General features: G+C 41.2%; 1 protein-coding gene across 1 annotated transcript in view; it reads right to left on the bottom strand.

Annotated features, from left to right (window-relative positions):
• The window catches only part of LOC144509307 (serine incorporator 1-like), a 36,869-nt gene extending 18,436 nt beyond the window's left edge, over positions 1-18,433 (bottom strand). The window contains exons 1-5 of the mRNA XM_078237953.1: positions 18,265-18,433; positions 8,844-9,005; positions 5,233-5,420; positions 2,611-2,690; positions 1,478-1,615 (exon numbers count right to left, since the gene is read on the bottom strand). Of these exons, the coding sequence (XP_078094079.1) occupies positions 1,478-1,615; positions 2,611-2,690; positions 5,233-5,420; positions 8,844-9,005; positions 18,265-18,303 (607 nt within the window). The 5' untranslated portion in view covers positions 18,304-18,433. The remainder of the gene's footprint in view (positions 1-1,477; positions 1,616-2,610; positions 2,691-5,232; positions 5,421-8,843; positions 9,006-18,264) is intronic.
• Between the last annotated feature and the right edge of the window lie 1,094 nt (positions 18,434-19,527).

The following is a 19,527-nucleotide window of genomic DNA, read 5'->3' as shown; positions in this document are numbered from 1 at the left end:
GGGAGCCAGCGTAGGTCAGCGGTAACAGGGGTAATAGAAGAACAGGACTTGGTGCGAGTTAAGTAAGACACAAGCAGCAAAGTGTCAGATGACCTCAAGTTTATGAGGGTAGAATGTGGGAGGTAGCCAGGAGTGCACTGGAATAGTCGAGAATAGAGGAAATAAAGTCAAGGATGATAATCAAATGAATAAAGGTGCGTACAATCATAGAAGTTATGATACAAGGTATATATTTAGGTCAACAGTAGCATTTGAAGTAAACGGCTAACTGGTCCTGATGAAAGTGGAAAATGTATGCAATATTCTGTCATTATCCTTCAATATTATCAGTAAGGTGGCGCTGGACAAGAATATTTAACACATTTCTCATTATGACCAAATGACCCACTCGAGTTGTGAAAAACACTCAGGAAAACAGTAACAGATTTTGTATTTACAAACTTGGATTGTGCCTGGCAAGTATTTAGGGCAACATAACACCAAGGCAGAGTACTGATAATTAAAGGCTTGCCACGACTGCTGAGATTACAAGACAATTTGGCCACATGTATCAACAAGAACAGCAAAACCTCCACATTCTGAACATTAAAATTAAAAATCAACATAACTATGAAACTAGGCAAAAGCCAGTTTAGAAATCCAAGAAAACATGATTGAATCAATAAACCTCAACAGCACAGTGCCTATCCTGCAAACGCAGCCATTGCTTTCTACCACAGTAGGACATGTAATAAATGTTCATGCTTTGTGAATCTGATGCATGGTTATATTTATTATATACCATGACAACGCAGTCAAGCAACTGCCTATGAACAAAGGTTAACTTGCTTGCACCGTTACAAAATATAAAGAACGTCATTTCTGAGTTTATTTAGATTATTGGCATGAAAGCTCAAGAGGGGGGACAATCTTTAACATTGTGCAGTACGCTTATTGAATAACACTGAATTCGTCAAATCAAATTGCTCCTGTCACTAAGTGTCTAAACAGCTTCAAATGTTCCCTGCTCTCGGCAAATGAGACTAGAAGGAAAAGTTACAGTTGTGTTATTTAATGTTTGCTATAGTTCACATTGACAAAGATGTAACAACTTTATATGCCAGTCATTATGCCTTACTGAACTTCTGGTCGTGCCGCCGAAGAGTAAAGACAGCATAATAAATTGGTTCTCCAATCAGTAAAGGTCACCAACAGGAGCACTACGATTCCCAACACAGTTCTAGATCTCAGCTGTTGGATCAAGCAAAGATGCATAGCTCCAGGAATAGAGGGAATTTTTAAAAAACTGAGATGGTCACTTGTGTCCACATGACCCACTATGCATTAAATGAGGAATGACACGACTGGAAGTGGGTTTTGAACAGATCGCCTCCCTTTCCTCTCATCAGCCTATGAAGGCAATGCGAGGTAGGTATCTTTCAAAAGCATTTTATTAGCTGAAACAGCAAGGATAAGATTGTTGCATATTGTTACATACCAGCAAACCAGCATTTGGGATTCCCATCTTCCATGTTCTGAACCCAGGCCTGGCTCCAAGAGTGAGCAAAATCGACGAGAAGTATTAGCTGGATGAGAATGAAGCAAAAAGCCCCAACCACACCAAAGTAGAACCACACTGAGAAAATATAAAATATAAATTAGCTAGCTAAGATAGACAACTTAAACAACTGATGACCTACTGGATATAAGAACCAAATGGTGCTGCACTGAGATATACAACTAAAAAGATTCAATTCTCATTCAGTCATATCACTGTCAGTGGATCTCACCAACATCAGCTGCCCTGCTGCAGTCAGTTTGTCATCCTGCCACAATCCTGCTCCTGATTATGACTTGCTGGTTGCTTTTGGAAGGTGAGTGTACAGGGGGAGGACATGATGAGAGCAGGGGCAGGTCATTCAGCCCCTCAGGCTTTACTGCCATGAAATCACATTGGTTGGGGAAAAAAGATGGACTGTGAAGGTCTAGTTTTTAGCATTTTTCACCAAGCTGTAAGCTGCATTACTAATAATGTCACACAGCATCTGCGGATGTTTAACTGAACCGGTAGTTCTTATACTTACCCAAAGAAACAAATGTGATTAGTAGTTGTCCCAAGGGGTAATGCTACTGATGGCAAATGTAAAAGTCATTGTGGTCAGTTTGAAACATTTTTAACATTCATTAATGGGAGGTGGGCATCACTGGCTTGACCAGCATTTACTGCCCATCGCTAGTTGCCCTTGAGAAGGTGGTGCTGAGCTGCCTTCTCAAACCGCTGTAGTCCATGTACTGTAGGTACACATACAGTGCCATTAGGGCAGGAGTTTCAGGATTTTGACCCAGCAACAGTGAAGGAATGGCGATATATTTCCAAGTCAGGATGGTGAGTGACTTGAAGGGAAACCTCCTTGTTCATCTTTCATTCTTTGACCACCATGAAGCTCAAATCTATGACCTTGACCAGTCATGCCAATAGCTTACTAGCCCAAATGCTTATTCACTGAGTCTCTCATAGATGATTGGATTATTTTCAATGCATTTCAGTAAAGGAACAAGACGGAGATTGACAACCTTTGTGACAACCTTTATACAAAAGTGTTTTTTCATAGAAATTGGTTTTCACAATACCTGTTGTAAAGGTACCATCAGGAATGAAGAAAGCACCAACAGTGATCCCCACTAAGGCAAGAAATTTGAAAAACCAGAATCTAAACAAAAACACAAACAGATATCATTACCATGAATGCTTACCCACAACAGGAGTTGGCAATGCATTATGCACACAATGGAAAATGCGTGGGCAGCAGTTTCCTGCTTCAACTGTTGAAATGTGCCAGACTAGCTTGTTTAAAAAGTGATAATTTACTTTAAGATATCACTTGCCCTACTTGGTCAATTATCAGTTTGGAGACTTGGTTGATGTCCACTACTACAGCTGACCCCTAAAAATAAGGGTCAAGGAGAAGAAAAACAAAAATGATTCAAAATTCTCAAATTGCCATCTAACAAACCCTGCTCGAAAGTGCGTCGCTATTAAACTCAGACAGAATTAGCCTTGGCTGCAATGTCCTCGTAGATTGCCAACATTTATATCTGGGCCATAAGAAGATTATTGGTGCCTGTGGATGGTACTCCAGCAATAATTAGTGCCATCATGAGAAATAAGTGATCACCAAGGATTTTAGACCCTGTCATCTTTCTATTAGTTCAATATTGTCAGCTCTTCGGCTAGTTCTTCCTAGGATTTGATGAACATTTACCCCCACAAATAAATCCTAAACAAATTATCTGGTCATCGTCACATCATAGTTTGCGGAATCTTACTGTGTGCAAACTGGCTCCTACACATTGTACGCTACAAGAATGATAACACTTCAAAAGTGATTCAGCTATAAAGTGCTTTGGGGCATTGTGAGATTATGAAAGATGCGACACAAATGAAAGTTTCTGATTTTCTTGTTCCCCGATTTTTACTAATTTAATTCTAAATCTGTGTATCCAAATAGGGATCCATTTACTTGAGACGGGATCACAGGGGTTGTGGACTGGCAGTGAGGGCAGAGGGGCGGGGGGGGGGGGGGGGGGGGGGTGATATAGCATTTAATTTCAGAACTTTTCTGCATTTACCAGCTTATTAGCATGTTATTTCTGTTGTTGAAAGGAAGAGATAGCAGACATTACGACTTGTACTTAATAATTCATCAGAAAATGATGCAGTGCTAATGTAATTCCTATTTTTGAGGACCAGTCTTATTATCAGTAGTAAAAATAATAGAATCTTTACTAAAAGAAAGAGAGAATAGAAGAACTTTTAGAAATAAATAATTAATAATCAGCATCATTTAAACGATATTTGACCTTACTGAAAGAGATTACAGAGAGTAGACAATGGTGATGCAGTGGATGTAATTTATCTGGATTTGTTAAAGACCTCGGTTAAGGTGCCTTATAATAGCTAAATAAATAAGGTCAGAGAATGTGAAGTCAGGGGACAAGTGGCAGAACGGATTGCTAGCTGGCTTCAAGACAGAAGCAGAGAACGGGAACAGAAGGTAGGTATCCTCAGTGACGATAATGATTTGGACTTTGGAATTGAAAAGATCTCTAAATTTGAGGATGGCACAAAGCTGAGGGGTGGGAGAATTAATTCTGAGAAAACTGCAACAAATTACACGAGGGCAGAATGAGCAAATAATTGACAAATGATTTTAATATAGATAAATGAGCGGCACGGTGGCACAGCAGTTAGCACTGCTGTTTCACAATGCCAGGGACCCGGGTTCGGTTCCTGGCTCGGGTCACTGGCTGTGTGGAGTTTGCACATTCTCCCCGCATCGGCGTGGGTTTCCTCTGGGTGCTCCAATTTCCTCCCACATTCTGAAAGACGTGCTGGTTAGGTGCATTGACCCGAACAGGCGCCGGACTGTGGCGACCAGGGGAATTTCACAGTAACTTCATTGCAGTGTTAATGTTAGCCTTACTTGTGACTAGTAAATAAACTTTAAAAAATGTGTGGCAGTATATTTTGGTAAGGATGAATAGGGAGAGCACTCATTACTTTGAAGGTGCAATCCAGATGAGGTAAAAGAACAAAGGGATCTCAGAGTACAAATACGCTATACATTATAAGCTGCACCACAGGTTTGTAGCAAGGGCATGAAAGAAATCAAATTAAGTACCAGACCTTATTTCTAGAGGGATAGAATTGAAAAATAGGGAAGTTATGTTAAACCTGTATCAAGCCTAGGCCACACTTAAAGACTACTGTATGTATTTCTGTTTGTCATACTGTAAAAAGATATAGAGGCACTGGAGACAGGATATACAAGAATGGTACCATGGCCGGCACGGTGGCACAGTGGCTGACACAGCTGCCTCACAGCGCCAGGGACCCAGGTTCGATTCCTGGCTCAGGTCACTGGCTGCGTGGAGCTTGCACATTCTCCTCGTGCCTGTGTGGGTTTCCTCCGGGTGCTCCGGTTTCCTCCCACAGTCCGAAAGACGTGCTGGTTAGGTGCATCAGCCACACTAAATTCTCCCTCAGTGTACCCGAACAGGCGGCGGAGTGTGGCGACTAGATTTTCACAGTAATTTCATGGCAGTGTTGATGAAAGCCTACTTGTGATACTAATAAGTAAACTTCAAACATTCTAGTGAAAAACTGTTAAGACACATGATCCAGAAACACCTCAAAGGCAGTCTCTGCTAAGATGATAATTAAACTGGTTTCTCCTGTTTGAAGTGGCTCACCCATTCTGCAGTCCAGCCCGTGGGTCTTTGCTGCTTTTCACTTGGATCATGATCAAAGTAAACAGGAAGAAGAAGCCAGCCAGACCGAAGCACATGCGATACACAGACTTATAACCCACAATGACATCGCAGTTAACCTTCCCCTGAAAGAAGGGTATACTGGCACCTCCTTCACAAAATCCAGGAATCTGCAAAGAAGAGAGTTTTTAAAAAACGTTTAATGGAAACCTTACTTTTTTTTAAAAATCACCAGTTCAGCACCATCTTACCCACCACCATCCACTGAAAACTGTTTTGATGATAAGTATGGATGCAACTTCGGGGGGGGGGGGGGGGGGGGGGGGGGAGGGAGGGTAGCATAGTGGCAATGGTTCTGGAATAGGGGCAGCACGGTGGCACAGTGGTTAGCACTGCTGCCTCACAGCGTCAGGGACCCAGGTTCTATTCCGGCTTGGGTCACTGTCTGTGCAAAGTTGGCACTTAACGCAAAAACTTTCACAGTAACTTCATTGCAGTGTTAATGTAAACCTACTTGTGACACTAAACTTTAGCCCTCCAGAGGCACAGGCTAATGCTCTATGAAGAGTAAGAAAACAAGGTCTTACCCTGCCTCATTAACTACAAGGATTAAGCCTTGGTAATTCAAATCCAAATGTAATAACCCGAAAGGAGCTTACAGGAGCAGTTCCAGTGATATCATGTAATAAGAAAATGGTTACAGTAATACTAGACTTTGTAATCTCGACTCTGCTTTATCCATTATTAATTTAGCACATTTAAAGCTGTACGTCACAATGACAAGACTCTCATTTTCTCCCCAGATTGCATTTGATTATTTCATCAAATGCTCAAGCACCCATCAGTCTCTGACTAATTTAGTTTATTCTAATACTTTATTGTAGAGGAGACGCAGACTAAATTGTGGCGCATGCCTTGCAATGTCATAGGTACATGTGTTGAGGGCAAATCCATAAACAACAAGGAATTTTGTGAAAGGACAAAGAATTTGAGCACAGAAACAGGCCATTTGGCCCAACAAGTCCCTGCCATTATTTATAGTCCACACAAGCCTTCTCCCATCCATCTCCATTTAACTCTACCAACAATAACCTATTCCATACTTGCATCCATTTATCTAGTTTCATCATAAAGATATCCATGCTATTTAGCTAAACTATTTAAATTGGTTGCGATCTCCACATTCTGACCCAAATTCCTCTCTAGGTTCATTTGTGACTATCTTTACTTAAAAGAAACAAAATATGGAAATTACAGTCCCAACAAGTTTGCCTAGGCAATTTCTATTTTAAATGGTGGGCACTGGGGAGTGAGAGTGAGACACAAAATTCTTGTTATATTAGCATATGCATATATAATGCATGGAAATCCTTTGCCAGATGTTTTAAATTGAGGCATTTACCCATACTAAAAATTCAAAATTCAAAAAATATGCATTTATTCTATTATATTGTGCAGCATAATTTTACAGCTACAACTTAGAACCTATAGTACCAGGACCAATGGAATATACACCAGGATTTGCAGAAAGGCAGAAGAAACTCCAGGTAAAGATTTGAGAAACTCCATGATTACACACATGTCAAATCCCATGATTGGAGTGTGAAAATACAAGTATTTTGATCAGGAAAGACATGAATCAAGGAATCATAAACCAATCAGTCTGACACTAAAAATCAAAGAACAAGAGTTATTAAATGAGGGAGAGGAGGGAAAGATGGAAGGAGAGAGAAAAGAATAATGCAGAAGGGGGGAGGAGAGACAAAAAAGAGAGGAGGAGACAGAGGGACAGGGAGCGAGAGACAAGGGAGAGACCAAAGTGATCATTTTAGATCGCTGACAAAATTACAAAGATTGTGATGCTAGGGAAGCACACAGTGTTACACTCAATTCCAGAAATTGTGTTGTTCAGTATCAAATATACCAAAACTCTCAGAAGACATTTTAAAAATATGAAGGCAATTACAGTTAATGTTAGCACAGTTATAGGTAGAAAATAAAAACAGGAAAAAAAACCCACAAAAGGCTTTTCTAAGTTGAGATGTTATTCCTGAAAACTGTTTTGATGATAAGTATGGATGCAACTTCGGGGGGGTGGGAGGGTAGCATAGTGGTAATGGTTCTGGAATAGGGGCAGCACGGTGGCACAGTAGTTAGCACTGCTGCCTCACAGCGTCAGGGACCCAGGTTCTATTCCGGCTTGGGTCACTGTCTGTGCGAAGTTGGCACTTAACTTAAAAACTTTCACAGTAACTTGTGACACTAAACTTTAGTCCTCCAGAGGCACAGGCTAATGCTCTATGAAGAGTAAGAAAAAAAGGTCTTACCCTGCCTCATTAACTACAAGGATTAAGCCTTGGTAATTCAAATCCAAATGTAATAACCCAAAAGGAGCTTACAGGAGCAGTCCCAGTGATATCATGCAATAAGAAAATGGTTACAGTAATACTAGACTTTGTAGGAAAAACTCGCACTGTAAACAAAACCAGGAGGTCAATTCTCACATTAAACTTGCTTTAGTTTTATTTATTAAGTGCTTCAGTGCCTCACACAAAGACATCTGTTGAAAATAAACAGATGAATCCAAGTGTGCCAATGTTGGGTAATCTTACAAATGCTCGGTATGCGTGCTGGTACAGGAAACATGAAACCTGCCCACAGTGGGCGGACGCCAACTGGCACGAAGAATGATTTGGGCGTGATTTCAATGCAACGCTTCAGCTGAAATAGGTTGGCCATCAACAACATTAATTAATGCTGCGACACATCCACAGGACATCTGACTACAAGTCAAAGAAGTTTATTTTACTCAGAGCTAAAAGAAGATTCTGCATCATACACTGTATGCCACTTAAAGTGACTTATTTTAAAGAGGGAATTGACATACTGCAGGGAGCAGAGGGCAGAGCGACTGCCAAGAAAGATTCCAATCCATAAAATTTGAGGTGGCACAGTGGTTAGCACTGCTGCCTCACAGCTCCAGGGACCCGGGTTCGATTCCTGGCTGGGTTACTGTCTGTGTGGAGTTTGCACGTTCTCCCAGTGTCTGCGCGGGTTTCCTCCCACACTCCAAAGATGTGCGGGTTAGGTGCATTGGCCATGCTAATTTGCCCCTTAGTGTCCCAGGATGTGTAGGTTAGAGGGATTAGCGGTGTAAATACGTGGGATTACGGAAAAAGGTCCTGGGTGGGGTTGTTGTCAGTGAAGACTTGAAGGGCTGAATGGCCTCCTTTTGCACTGTAGGGTTTCTGCGATGCTCAGTTGTGAAGATCATATTGAATTCATTTATATATAAAAATACAAAAACAGGAATATTATCCCGGCCTTAAAAATTCTGGTATGAATATTGTGAACTTTCCTCTTCAAATTTAATCTCTTTTCTTGAAAATATGACTTGTTGGGATGAGTTCCACATGCCAGAATCCCCAACCTTATCATTTTTCATGTACAAGGTCATGGGTCACACAAAGAATGGCTATTTTCAGTGAGGTATTTGGTCAGTCGTTGGCTTTCAACAAACCATATCTCAGGAAATCTTCAAGAGAGAAGATGGAACTAAATTGGAAGTATTATATCTATTTAGATGTATTCACCTTCTTAAGTTGGGCCTCTATGCCTGGTGCTATCATAATACAGGAAATAATTGTTCCAAGGAGCAAGAAGATGCCATAGGTAAGGCGAGTAATCACTGAGTTCTTGGCAGAGGGACAACAGCTACAAAGCAGGCATGATGCACCTCCACACAGACACGAGGCCTAAAAAGAAAATAATCAGAGTTAACACTCAAAGCAATTTGTAATTTGTCCTTTCAACCAATAACAATCGACAGTTATAAAGTACCTTTAATGTAGAAAACAAAAACACAGCAAGGGGAATTTTCCCATCCTGCCCACCATGGGAATCGTAGCGGGTGAGGGGCGGACCATGCAACGGTCCATTGACCCTACAGGCAGGATTTTCCACTTTTGGTGTGGGCAGAGTCAGAAAATCCTGCCCACAAAATTTCACAGAAACTAGAATAGTCATTATATCATAGACAAAACACAATATAGATCTCAAATCTTTTTAATTGCAATCACTTCACCTTCCCAATACTTTACTTTAAAAAAATGATATCAAGGTAGATATTTCCCTGTGCATTCTGATTGCCATGTCACTTCAAAGCCTAAAGCATTATAACATCATATCTTAGTGCTTAATCAGGCCTGAAACCTGCCTGAGAAGAGAGAATGAAGGAAAAGTGATGAGCAGAGTGACTGTTCACCATAAATATCCCTTTCAAAATATTAGACCTGTAGACAGCCTTATTTTGATATTGATTTCTTTCACTCATAAAATAAGATGGCCCAGATTTAGAGACCAACACTGTTGACTGTTTATAGGATAGATTGGACAGCAACTTCCAGAGTCCCCACATACACAGTTAAACATGAAAATCGAAGATAGCAGCTGAGTTATCCTGCTACTCCACAGGCTGAGCTACAACGATACCTCACCAATAGATTCATATAGAGACATGAAGTTGGGGTACTTACCTACTAAGCAGAAAAGATTAGGATTAATGAATTCAAATGTTAATGAATTTTTAAATGGTGATAAGTCACATTTGCTGCCAAACAACTACTCAGTCGCTGAAAGTCTGATTTTACTCGTGCAGAATCTCATTCCTTTAGAACATAACAGTTGGGGATGTTAAAAAAAAACATTTCCTCTATCTCTCTCTCAATCCCATTTTTCATTCATTTCTGTACATGATTTCATTTATACTTTTGGTTGAGTGTTTGCAAATTTCAGTGCAGATTTTTCAGCTGAATTGGCTGAAGGGGTACACCACTGTCTGCCTTTCTCCCACACATCCAATCATCTTTACAGGGTGTTGCATTGCATCAGATGCCAACAACTGCAAGCCTCCACTCAAAATCTCTATGGGATTTTTCAGAGCAGTGCATGGTGACTGTCATTCTCTTTTTGCTGAAGGCACAGATTCTTAATGGTTTACAACTCCACAGCACCCATCCTTCAGCTATGAGTTTGGTCAGGGACAGTCACCAAGCTATTCATTCACAGGAAGTAATACAAACAAGCCTGAGAAAGTCCACACAATGCAGTTTCCAGTAGGGATCAACTGAGAACAAAATGGAGAAGTAACCCTTGCTCGTTTCCTCTCCTGTACCAGCAGACACCAAAATAAATCATAGCCCACCTACTGTCACTATAACCACACAAGTGCCAGGCAAAACCATCTCCAACAGAAAATGTAACCATCTCCCCTTGATATCCAATGGCATTACCATTACAAAATTCCCCCACCATCAACATCTTGGGGATACCACTGACCAGAAACTGAACTGGACCAGCCATATAAATACAGGTCAGAGACTCCGAACTCCCCAAAGTCTATCCACCATCTACCACAAACTCGTGAAAATCTCACTCGTTTGTTTTTATTATTTTTTAAACACATAGATTTAATATAACACCCTCAGGAGTGATGGAACACTCACCACTTGGATGAGTGCAGCTCCAACAACATTCAAGTTCATTCAGGACAGAGCAGACCATGTGATCAGCATCCCATTCACCACTTTAAATCATTCACCCCATCTATCAACACTGCACAATAGCAGCAGTGTATACTCAATTACAAGGTGCACTGCAGAATCCTAGCAAAGCACCTTCAAAACCCACAATCTCTACCATCTAGAAGAACAGGGCAGCAGACTCATGAGACTATCACCACCCGCAAGCTTCCCTCCGAGCCACACGCCACCCTGACTTGGAGCTATATTGTTGGGATCCTGGAACTCCCTCCCCCACAACGTGATGGGTGAGCCTACACCAGAAAAACTAATGGTTCAAGAAGGCAGTTCATCACCACCAACTCAAGGGCAATTAGGGTTGGGCAATAACCGCTGGCCTGCCTGCGGTGCTCAAATCCCAAGAATAATACTGAAAAGGGAAAAGAACACTGATTTGGAACAAGCCTAGGAACCTTCTGGTTTGAATAGCTGTCACAAATTTTCTTAGCCAAACTTACTAACTACTGGGAATCAGAGGAAAACTTCCAACTAATTATAACACAACCAACAAAGCTGTATAAAGGAAGAGAAAGAATGAGACAAAAATTAAGGAAACAACATTAAAATTAGTAATATATTCTTTTAAGGTTAAGAGTTGGAATAATGCAGACCACTTAATCCCTAAAATGGACAAGACTCTGTCCTTGATACTAAAGCTTAATTGAACTGAATGCTTTTCAACAAGTTATCATACCAAGCTGATGGATTATGCTTAGTATACTAGAAACAACAGCATGGGAGAAAGGTGACAGCACTTTCTATGGGTTTCTCTGTCAATAAATCCCCTTGACTATGATCTGTATTATTTTAAAGCCAAGCAAAGAAATCTGCTCTCAGCCTGGCCAAAGGCACTCTCCAACCAGCTGGTACACACTCAAATGCAAGATGGCAAACTGATTATGTGCTAAGCCATGGCCATAAAGCCACACCCCAGCAATATAGTCTAACTTCAATAATACATTAGTAACAGCTAAATGCACTACTGGAAAGCTGTGCTAAAATAGATAAGCATAAGCAGTTATATCTTTGTGAATATTCTCAACATCAACACTCATTTCTGTAGAATGCAAATCTTTCCCCCAAGTATGAAAACATTTCTTTCATTTGTCTGTACTAACCTAGTCTAAATTTCAACCTGTCCATTTCAATGCAGCTTTTGCTTTTTGCCAGTTCTTTGCCTCAAGTCCAGAGACTAGAGTTCAGAAAAAATGAAATGCGATCTCATTGAAACATATAGAATTCTTACAGGACTCAGCAGGATACTTGCAGGAAAGATGTCCAATCTGAGGGGGTGCTCAGAGCCAGTGGACACAAGTCTCAGAATAAGGGGTGGGCCACTTACAATTGAAACAAGGACGTATTTCTTTGATCAGAGAGTGGGGGATCTTTGGAGTTCTCTACCTCAGAGAGGTTACTGTGTACATTGAAGACAGAGTGATAGAATTCTAGATATTGAAGACACCAAGCATTATGGGGATAGTGCAGGAAAATGGCATTGAAGTGCAAGATTGAGCATGGTGTAGCTGAATGGAGGAGCAGGCTCGAGGGACTGAATAGCTAACTACAGCTCCGATGTTCCAAAATGAACTTGAAAGATGAACAAATACAAAAATCGCATGCATACTTTGATGAACAACATTTGAACTGCATAAGCTTCACATAAAATCCTCACTTTAGCGTAATTACCAAAAAGTCACTGGGGTTGTGATGAATAAAGAATTTGCATTAAAAGTGCCTCACCATCTCTCTCTCAAATCATCCCAAAAGCACTTTGTCTATAATGAAGTAATTTTCACACAGCTGATTCATCATCAAAACCACTCTTAACATCAAAATATCACCTACCTCCGCCACAGAAACCTCAATCCAATCTTTTATCACATCATGACTGGGCAATCCCAATCCTCTCATTATCTAAAAGCAAGAAATAGCAGGCCACAGCTCCCCTCGATCCTGCTCTGCCCTTCAATATCATGGTTAATCTTCTACCCAAATTCTACCTTCCCACCCTATCAACATCAAGAATTATTGAATGATTGCCGGACAGGAAGCTATTCTGCCCATCGCGTCCACACTAATTCTCTGCAAGATTAACTCAGCACGTCTCACTCCCACACCCTTTCCTTGTAGCCCTCTGAATTCTCTCTCTTCAGGTCTCTATCCAATTTCCCCTTTTTGAAAACTGGTTGTATCTATCTCCAAGACATTCTCAGGGTGTGCATTCAGATACTAACCACTTGCTGTGCAAGCAGCTTTTCCTCATGTGGTCTTTGATTCTTTTGCTAATCACTTTAAGCCAGTGTCCTCTGGTTCTTGACCCTCCCACCAACAGGAATGGTTTCTCCCTTTCTATTCTGTCCACAACCCCACATCAAAACTCTCAACCTTCTCTTCTCAAAAGAAGAAAGATCCCAGTTTCTCCAATCTATCCTCAGAACTTCATCCTTGGAACCATTGTAAATCGTTTCTGCACTCTTTCCAAATCCTTCACATCCTTCCTAAAGTGTCTCGATTCCCTTAGTGTCCAAATATTTATCAATCTTGGTGTCAAAAAATTCAATGCAGCATCTACAACCTTCTGGAGTAGAAAATTCCAAACATTCAAAACCTTCAGAGTGAAGAAATTTCTTCTCATCTCAGTCCTAAATTGCCAACCTTCATTTCAGAGCCATGACTCCCAAATCAAACTCCCCAGTCAGGGAAAATGAACCCCTCAGCATTTACCCTGTCAAGCCCTACAAGAATTTCATGTTTCAATGAGATCAGTTTGCATTTTTTTGATTTCCAGAGAATATAGTTCAATTCTACCCAATTTATTTCATTGAAATCCATCTTATTTGCACTCCCCAATTCTAAAACTGCAAATAAGCACAGACCATATATTCACCAAAGTCACACATCGCCAGTGCCTGTATCGACGAACTCCATCAGCTTTCTGTTCCATTGAATCGAAGATTCTTATTCTCAGCTTTAAATCCCCAAAGTCTTCATACCTCCCTAATTTCAGTCTGTAACCCAATAACTGTGCACCCTCTTTTCCAACACAGCTCTCCTTCTCATTCATCACTCCCTCCACCCCACTACAGATAATCTTCGACCCTGTAACTCCAGACATCTGAAACGTTCTCCTTTAGTATCTTTGCACACTCCTGAATCATTTGCTTTACAGCTGCATTGTTCATCACCTCCACAACCCCCCACTCAATGTCTACTCAGCACCGTAGCAGAGTGGTCAGCGCCAGGGACCTGGCTTGGGTCACTGTCTGTGTCGAGTTTGCACATTCTCCTCGTGGGTTTCCTCCCATAATCCAAACATGTGCAGGTCAGGTTGATTGGCCATGCTAAATTGCCACTTAGTGAGTGTCAGGGAGAAATACATGGGGCTACAGGGATAGGGGCCGGGTGGGATTGTGGTTGGTGCACACTCGATGGGCCAAATGGCCTCCTTCTGCACTGTAGGTATTCTATTCTATGGATTCTATACTCACTAGTTAAACTCCTGCAACACACATATCCCTGTACATTAACACAATGGAAAGTTACAGTAAGTAGACAAAAACAGCAAGTATTTTGTGCAACAAAACCAAAAGACAGATGTAGCAATACCCTCATGATTGCAATGAAGTGCCAGCATAGATTATGTGTTCAAGTCCTCGAATCAACAGCCTTATGACTCAGAATGTCACCAGCTGGGGTTTGATGCTGGGAATCTTTTCAACCATTCGAGCCGAGCTCACCAATTATGTTTATTTTCACTCAATGTAATCTGCATTGAAGAGTCCCAGTTAACTTCTCTTCATAGTAGCCTTATGTGAATGAACCCGCATGTGGCTTTCCCAGACTAGCAACGCTTTGAATGCTAAAGTTTTGTTGAACACAAATACCAATTTTATACTGATGGCCTGCACTTTGTCTGGGGAACGAGTAGCTCTTTCAAAACATGTGAACAAGCATGATTGGCCTCCTTCCCTGTTGTCTCATTTCATGATAGGCTGTAACAAAATGTTAAAGAAATGGGTAAAACTGGATTTCTGATCGAGAAGTGGGAAAAGTAACTTCCCAAATATTTGTGAAAATAAATTCACAATTATGTTTTTTTTAATTTTATTTCCAAACTTTCTCCTTTCTATTGCTACTCTGCTGTATAAACTGAAATTTATTTTAAAAACAAAATCTGGAAATAAAAAACTGACAGCTTCATGGCCATGTCAGTAAGTCACAAAATCCAACAGGTTTAATGTCCTTCAGACACCAACTCTGTACAACTCCAGACCCACACCAACGTAGCTGATTCTCAACTCCCCTATGAAATGGCCTTGCATATCATTCCGTTGCGTCACAATGCTTCTGACAGTTCAAGAAGAAAGTCCACGGTTACCTTCTTCGGGCAACTAGGAATACACAATAAATGCCAGTCTTGCCAGCAAAACCCATTGCCAAAGCGTGATTGTATTTTTAAATCTATTTTGCTCCATAGCCTAGTGGAAGTTTAGAACCAATGCACCAGTTAAATTTGTAGCATAAATGCACACTGAACTAAGGTAACCCACTTTTCAAAATAAATGCACTGTGCTGTTCAGAGCTATAACAGTGTGAATGCCCATTATTGGTACCATGCAATTAACCTCAAAAGCAGGAAACAAGTAGAATTTTATTTCATTCAAACTTTGTGGATATTATTGTCACTCAACTGTGAACATTTGATCCTCGCATAGTCTACACTCTTTGTTTAAATTCACAGCATGAAAGTACAATATATATCCAGGGCTGTAAAACAAATAACAATCTTTGTATACTTCCGGAGGAAGGATTCTTTTTGGGAACCGTTCAGTCATCCAATAATAGCCAAACAAGAACACCTCCCACACTGTACCACTTGGACAAGCTTAGTAAAAACATTTGAAATTAGTGAGCCATCTACAAGGTACCACATAGTACACTCACAACTAAGGTCAGACCTTGGAGAGTTAGGGGACAAACAGCAGACTGGATACTAAGAGATTATGAGTTAGTCAGGCTGACAAAAGTTGGGAAATGGTATTACACAAGGATTGGTGCTGGGGCCACTGTTGTTCTCCATTGTACTTACAATTTCCGAGTCCAAGTCACTGCCAAAATTTGCATACAACACCAAATTTGGGGATGTGATTAATACAGAGGACGACAGAAAATCCAGGGTGACTCACAGAACAGGTTTGCAATTGACAAATGAACTGCAATGTTGGCGAGTAGAGGTGGTATATTTTGATAAGGGAATAAGATCGCATACTGCTTGGAAAACAAGTATGTAAAATGGAGTCGATGAATCTTGGGGTACAGGTCCACAAGTCACTAAAAGTGACAGATTAATAAAGCCATTTTAAAGAACTGTATTGGGGGGTTTGTTTGAGAGTGATAAAATTGAAAAGCAGAAAAGTTATATAAAGCTTGTATAGAACCTTAAGCTCCACTTGGGAGTACTCTGTACTGTTCCACCTAAGTATAGAGAGGTGCAGGGGAAGGTTCAAAAATTGATTTATTAGGATGATATCTGAATAACGTTGTTAAGCCTTCAAGAAAGCTTCAACAGATTGGGGCACTTTTCATTGGAGAATAAAAATTGAATGTGTGAAATTAAACTGATTAGGGACAGTCAGCATGGCTTTGTGAGTGGAAAATCATGTCTCTCAAATTTGATTGAGTTTTTTGAAGGGGTAACCAAGAAGGTAGATGAGGGCAATGCAGTTGACAAGGTACCACATGTTAGGTTGTTGCATAAGGTTAAATTTCACAGGATCCAGGGTGAGGTCGACAAATGGATACAAAATTGGCTGGACGACACACACAGAGGGTGGTTGTTCAAACTGCAGGCGGTGACCTCAGGGATTGGTGCTGGGTCCACTGTTATTTGTTATTTACATTAATGATTTGGATGAGAATTTAGGAGCCATGGTTAATTAGGCAAACCATAACTTTTCAGATCAATGAATAATTCAGACAAATAATTGTATCTCATTTCTAATTTAGCAGTGCCAAAGATTTATTTAGTATGCTCACCCAGTTCAATACTTATACACTCAACATACAGATAGATCTGGACAGCTCCACTGACTGCTAACTGCAAGGGTTGTGGGGAGGGGGGAGCAGGATGGCAAAAAGATAGATTTTTTTTTAAAGAAATCACTCAAATAAACATTAGGGCAGATTGTAATGGGCACAATGTCCTGGATAGAAGCAAGACAGGACTGACTCCCAAACCTCAGTCACTCAGCTGCAGATGTCAGACATCTGCTTCTGGGAGGAAAAACAGGGGAAGTAAATAAGATTACGTGAGCTGCAACCATTAGCAGTGTTTACAAGTCAGAAACAACATGTGCTTTACTCTCAACAAGTACTCCCCACAACCACTAAGAGCAGTAAGTGTCCCTTTAAAAAGGGCACAATCTTCATGTTGCGAGACGAAGCGCCTGACTTCAAAACACTTGGGGGTTGTAGTCATACACATGAAACATTAACTGCTTCTCTTTCTACAGATACTGTCAGAACTTTACTTTTCCAGAACTGTGTTTGTATTGCAGTTGGCTACATGGGTAATAGCTCCGAGATTGAGCCTGTATTCATTGTAGTTTAGAAGAATAAGAGGCGACCTAATTGCGACGTATAGGATTTTCAAGGTAGATGCTGAGAGGCTGTTTTCTCCTGTGGGAGAGTGTGGGCACAGTAAGAAGTCTCACAACACCAGGTTAAAGTCCAACAGGTTTATTTGGTAGCAAATACCATAAGCTTTCGGAGCACAGCTCCTTCGTCAGATGGAGTGGAGGGGGGAGAGTGTAGGACCAGAGGGCATAATCTCAGAGTGAGGGGTCACCCATTTAAGACAAAGATGAGAAGGAATTTCTTCTCCGAGGGCAGTGAATCTGTGGAATTTCTTAAACTACGATTTGAGCCACAAGAAAATAACCTTTATTCATCCACAGATAAAATATTTCCAAAAAAAGTTACAGAAGTGTTCTTACTTAAAACAAAGTTACAAACAAGGAAGAAAAAAAACATCATGTGGAAACCAAATCTGGTCTGCCACCAACTTCCTCAAACGGGAAGTAAAAGATTAATTTTAAACATGAAAACAACTTTCAGCTCTTGGGGAAGAAACCTGATAATTAAATGCAGCTTTTAAAGTGGAAATAAGGAGGTATTTCTGTCAACATGATAAGGAATGTGATTTAAGGTGCTGAAAACCAATACAAAGCCACTTTCACACACACAGATCTATTGTTAAGATCAAAGGGACCAGGCCACATCTTTTGAGCCCAACTGAGGGAATGTTGTTAGGCCTGGTCAGAGGGGGGAGAGCCCCGAGCTGGAGTAGAACAAGGAGCCGGGCCACCCTCCAGGCATTCGGCTCCTGGAGAAAAAGTGGGAGCCAGAGTTTTCCCCCCGCGGTAAAAGTACTCACACAGCTGGCCAGGGAACAAATTGCCAGACAGGCTCCCATGGTGAATGATCCCGAACTCTGAACCTCGCCACCGAGCAAACACCCTCACAACTCGTCCCTCTCCCCGGCTTATGTTGTCTGAGCCTCACTCCGACTTCGGCTTCTGCCGTCTCAGCCTCCACTCGGCTCTTTCCGGAAACACTCGGCAGCTCCGAGTCCGGAACTCAGCCTCCACTCGGCTCTTTCCGGAAACACTCGGCAGCTCCGAATCGTCCCTCACCTCCCACTCCACAGCGCCACTGGCAGGCTTGGAGGACCGCTCGCCGTCATTCTACCAGTGATTACACAAACACACACATTGCCGTCTACTGGCTTGGAGGACCTTGGAGGCATCATATCTTTTAGCTGAGACTATTGAACAGGGACCAATCTTTGTCGGCCTGTTTGACCTTTTCTTTACTGTGATTTTACATTCTGGTTTGATTTACTTTTTGGACACTACAGTTTATGCCCATCCCTTTTGTCACTTTCACTCCTCAATCATGGAAAGGCACAGTCCAGATTAACTTGTTGGCCCTCACATATTGGAGTCAAAAGATTGTATGTTGAGGTGCCACTGCAGAGATTGGAGTCCATAATGGACACTGACTTTCCAGTGGCAGTGATGGCATCGTATCTTTCAGCTGAGACTATGAACAGAGACCCATCTGACTTTATAGTTGGATGTAAAATATCCCATGTCACTATTGGAAAGAACAACCTCCCCTCCACCACCACACACACGTAAAATATTGATTCCACAAATAACATTCTCTCTCTTGCGGGACCATGCCCAAGAGGGCATTGTGTCCATGGACCTCCATGTTAATCCTGCTCTAATGTTGTGGTTCACCTTCATTAGGTGATACATTCCTTCAGTTTGTGAGGTTCTTTAAGAAGACCATTCTTTGTCTACCTAGATCTCTTTTGCCATCAGTCTTTCCCTTCAGCATGGGACTTTTGGAATCATGATTTCATATTACATTCCCAAGAAATTCCAACTCTCTTTTCCTCATCTTGATCAGCAGAATTCTTTTGATCTTGGATTTTACTAGAACCTCTTCATTGGTGGTGTGACTTGTCCAAGATATCTTCATTATTTGCCTCAGAAAACACAACTTGCAGCCTCAATTCTTCTCTGCATTGCTTCATTGACTGTCCAACACTCACTTCCGTATGTCAAAATAGGTCTGATGAAGCATTCTGGGATTCTCAGCTTTGTTTTACTGGCTAATTTTTGTTGAT

The sequence above is a fragment of the Mustelus asterias genome, chromosome 21, assembly GCF_964213995.1.
Source record: "Mustelus asterias chromosome 21, sMusAst1.hap1.1, whole genome shotgun sequence".
NCBI lineage: Eukaryota > Metazoa > Chordata > Chondrichthyes > Carcharhiniformes > Triakidae > Mustelus > Mustelus asterias.
The sequence above is the reverse complement of the archived record's forward strand: the minus strand, read 5'-3'. Positions and strand labels throughout refer to the sequence as shown.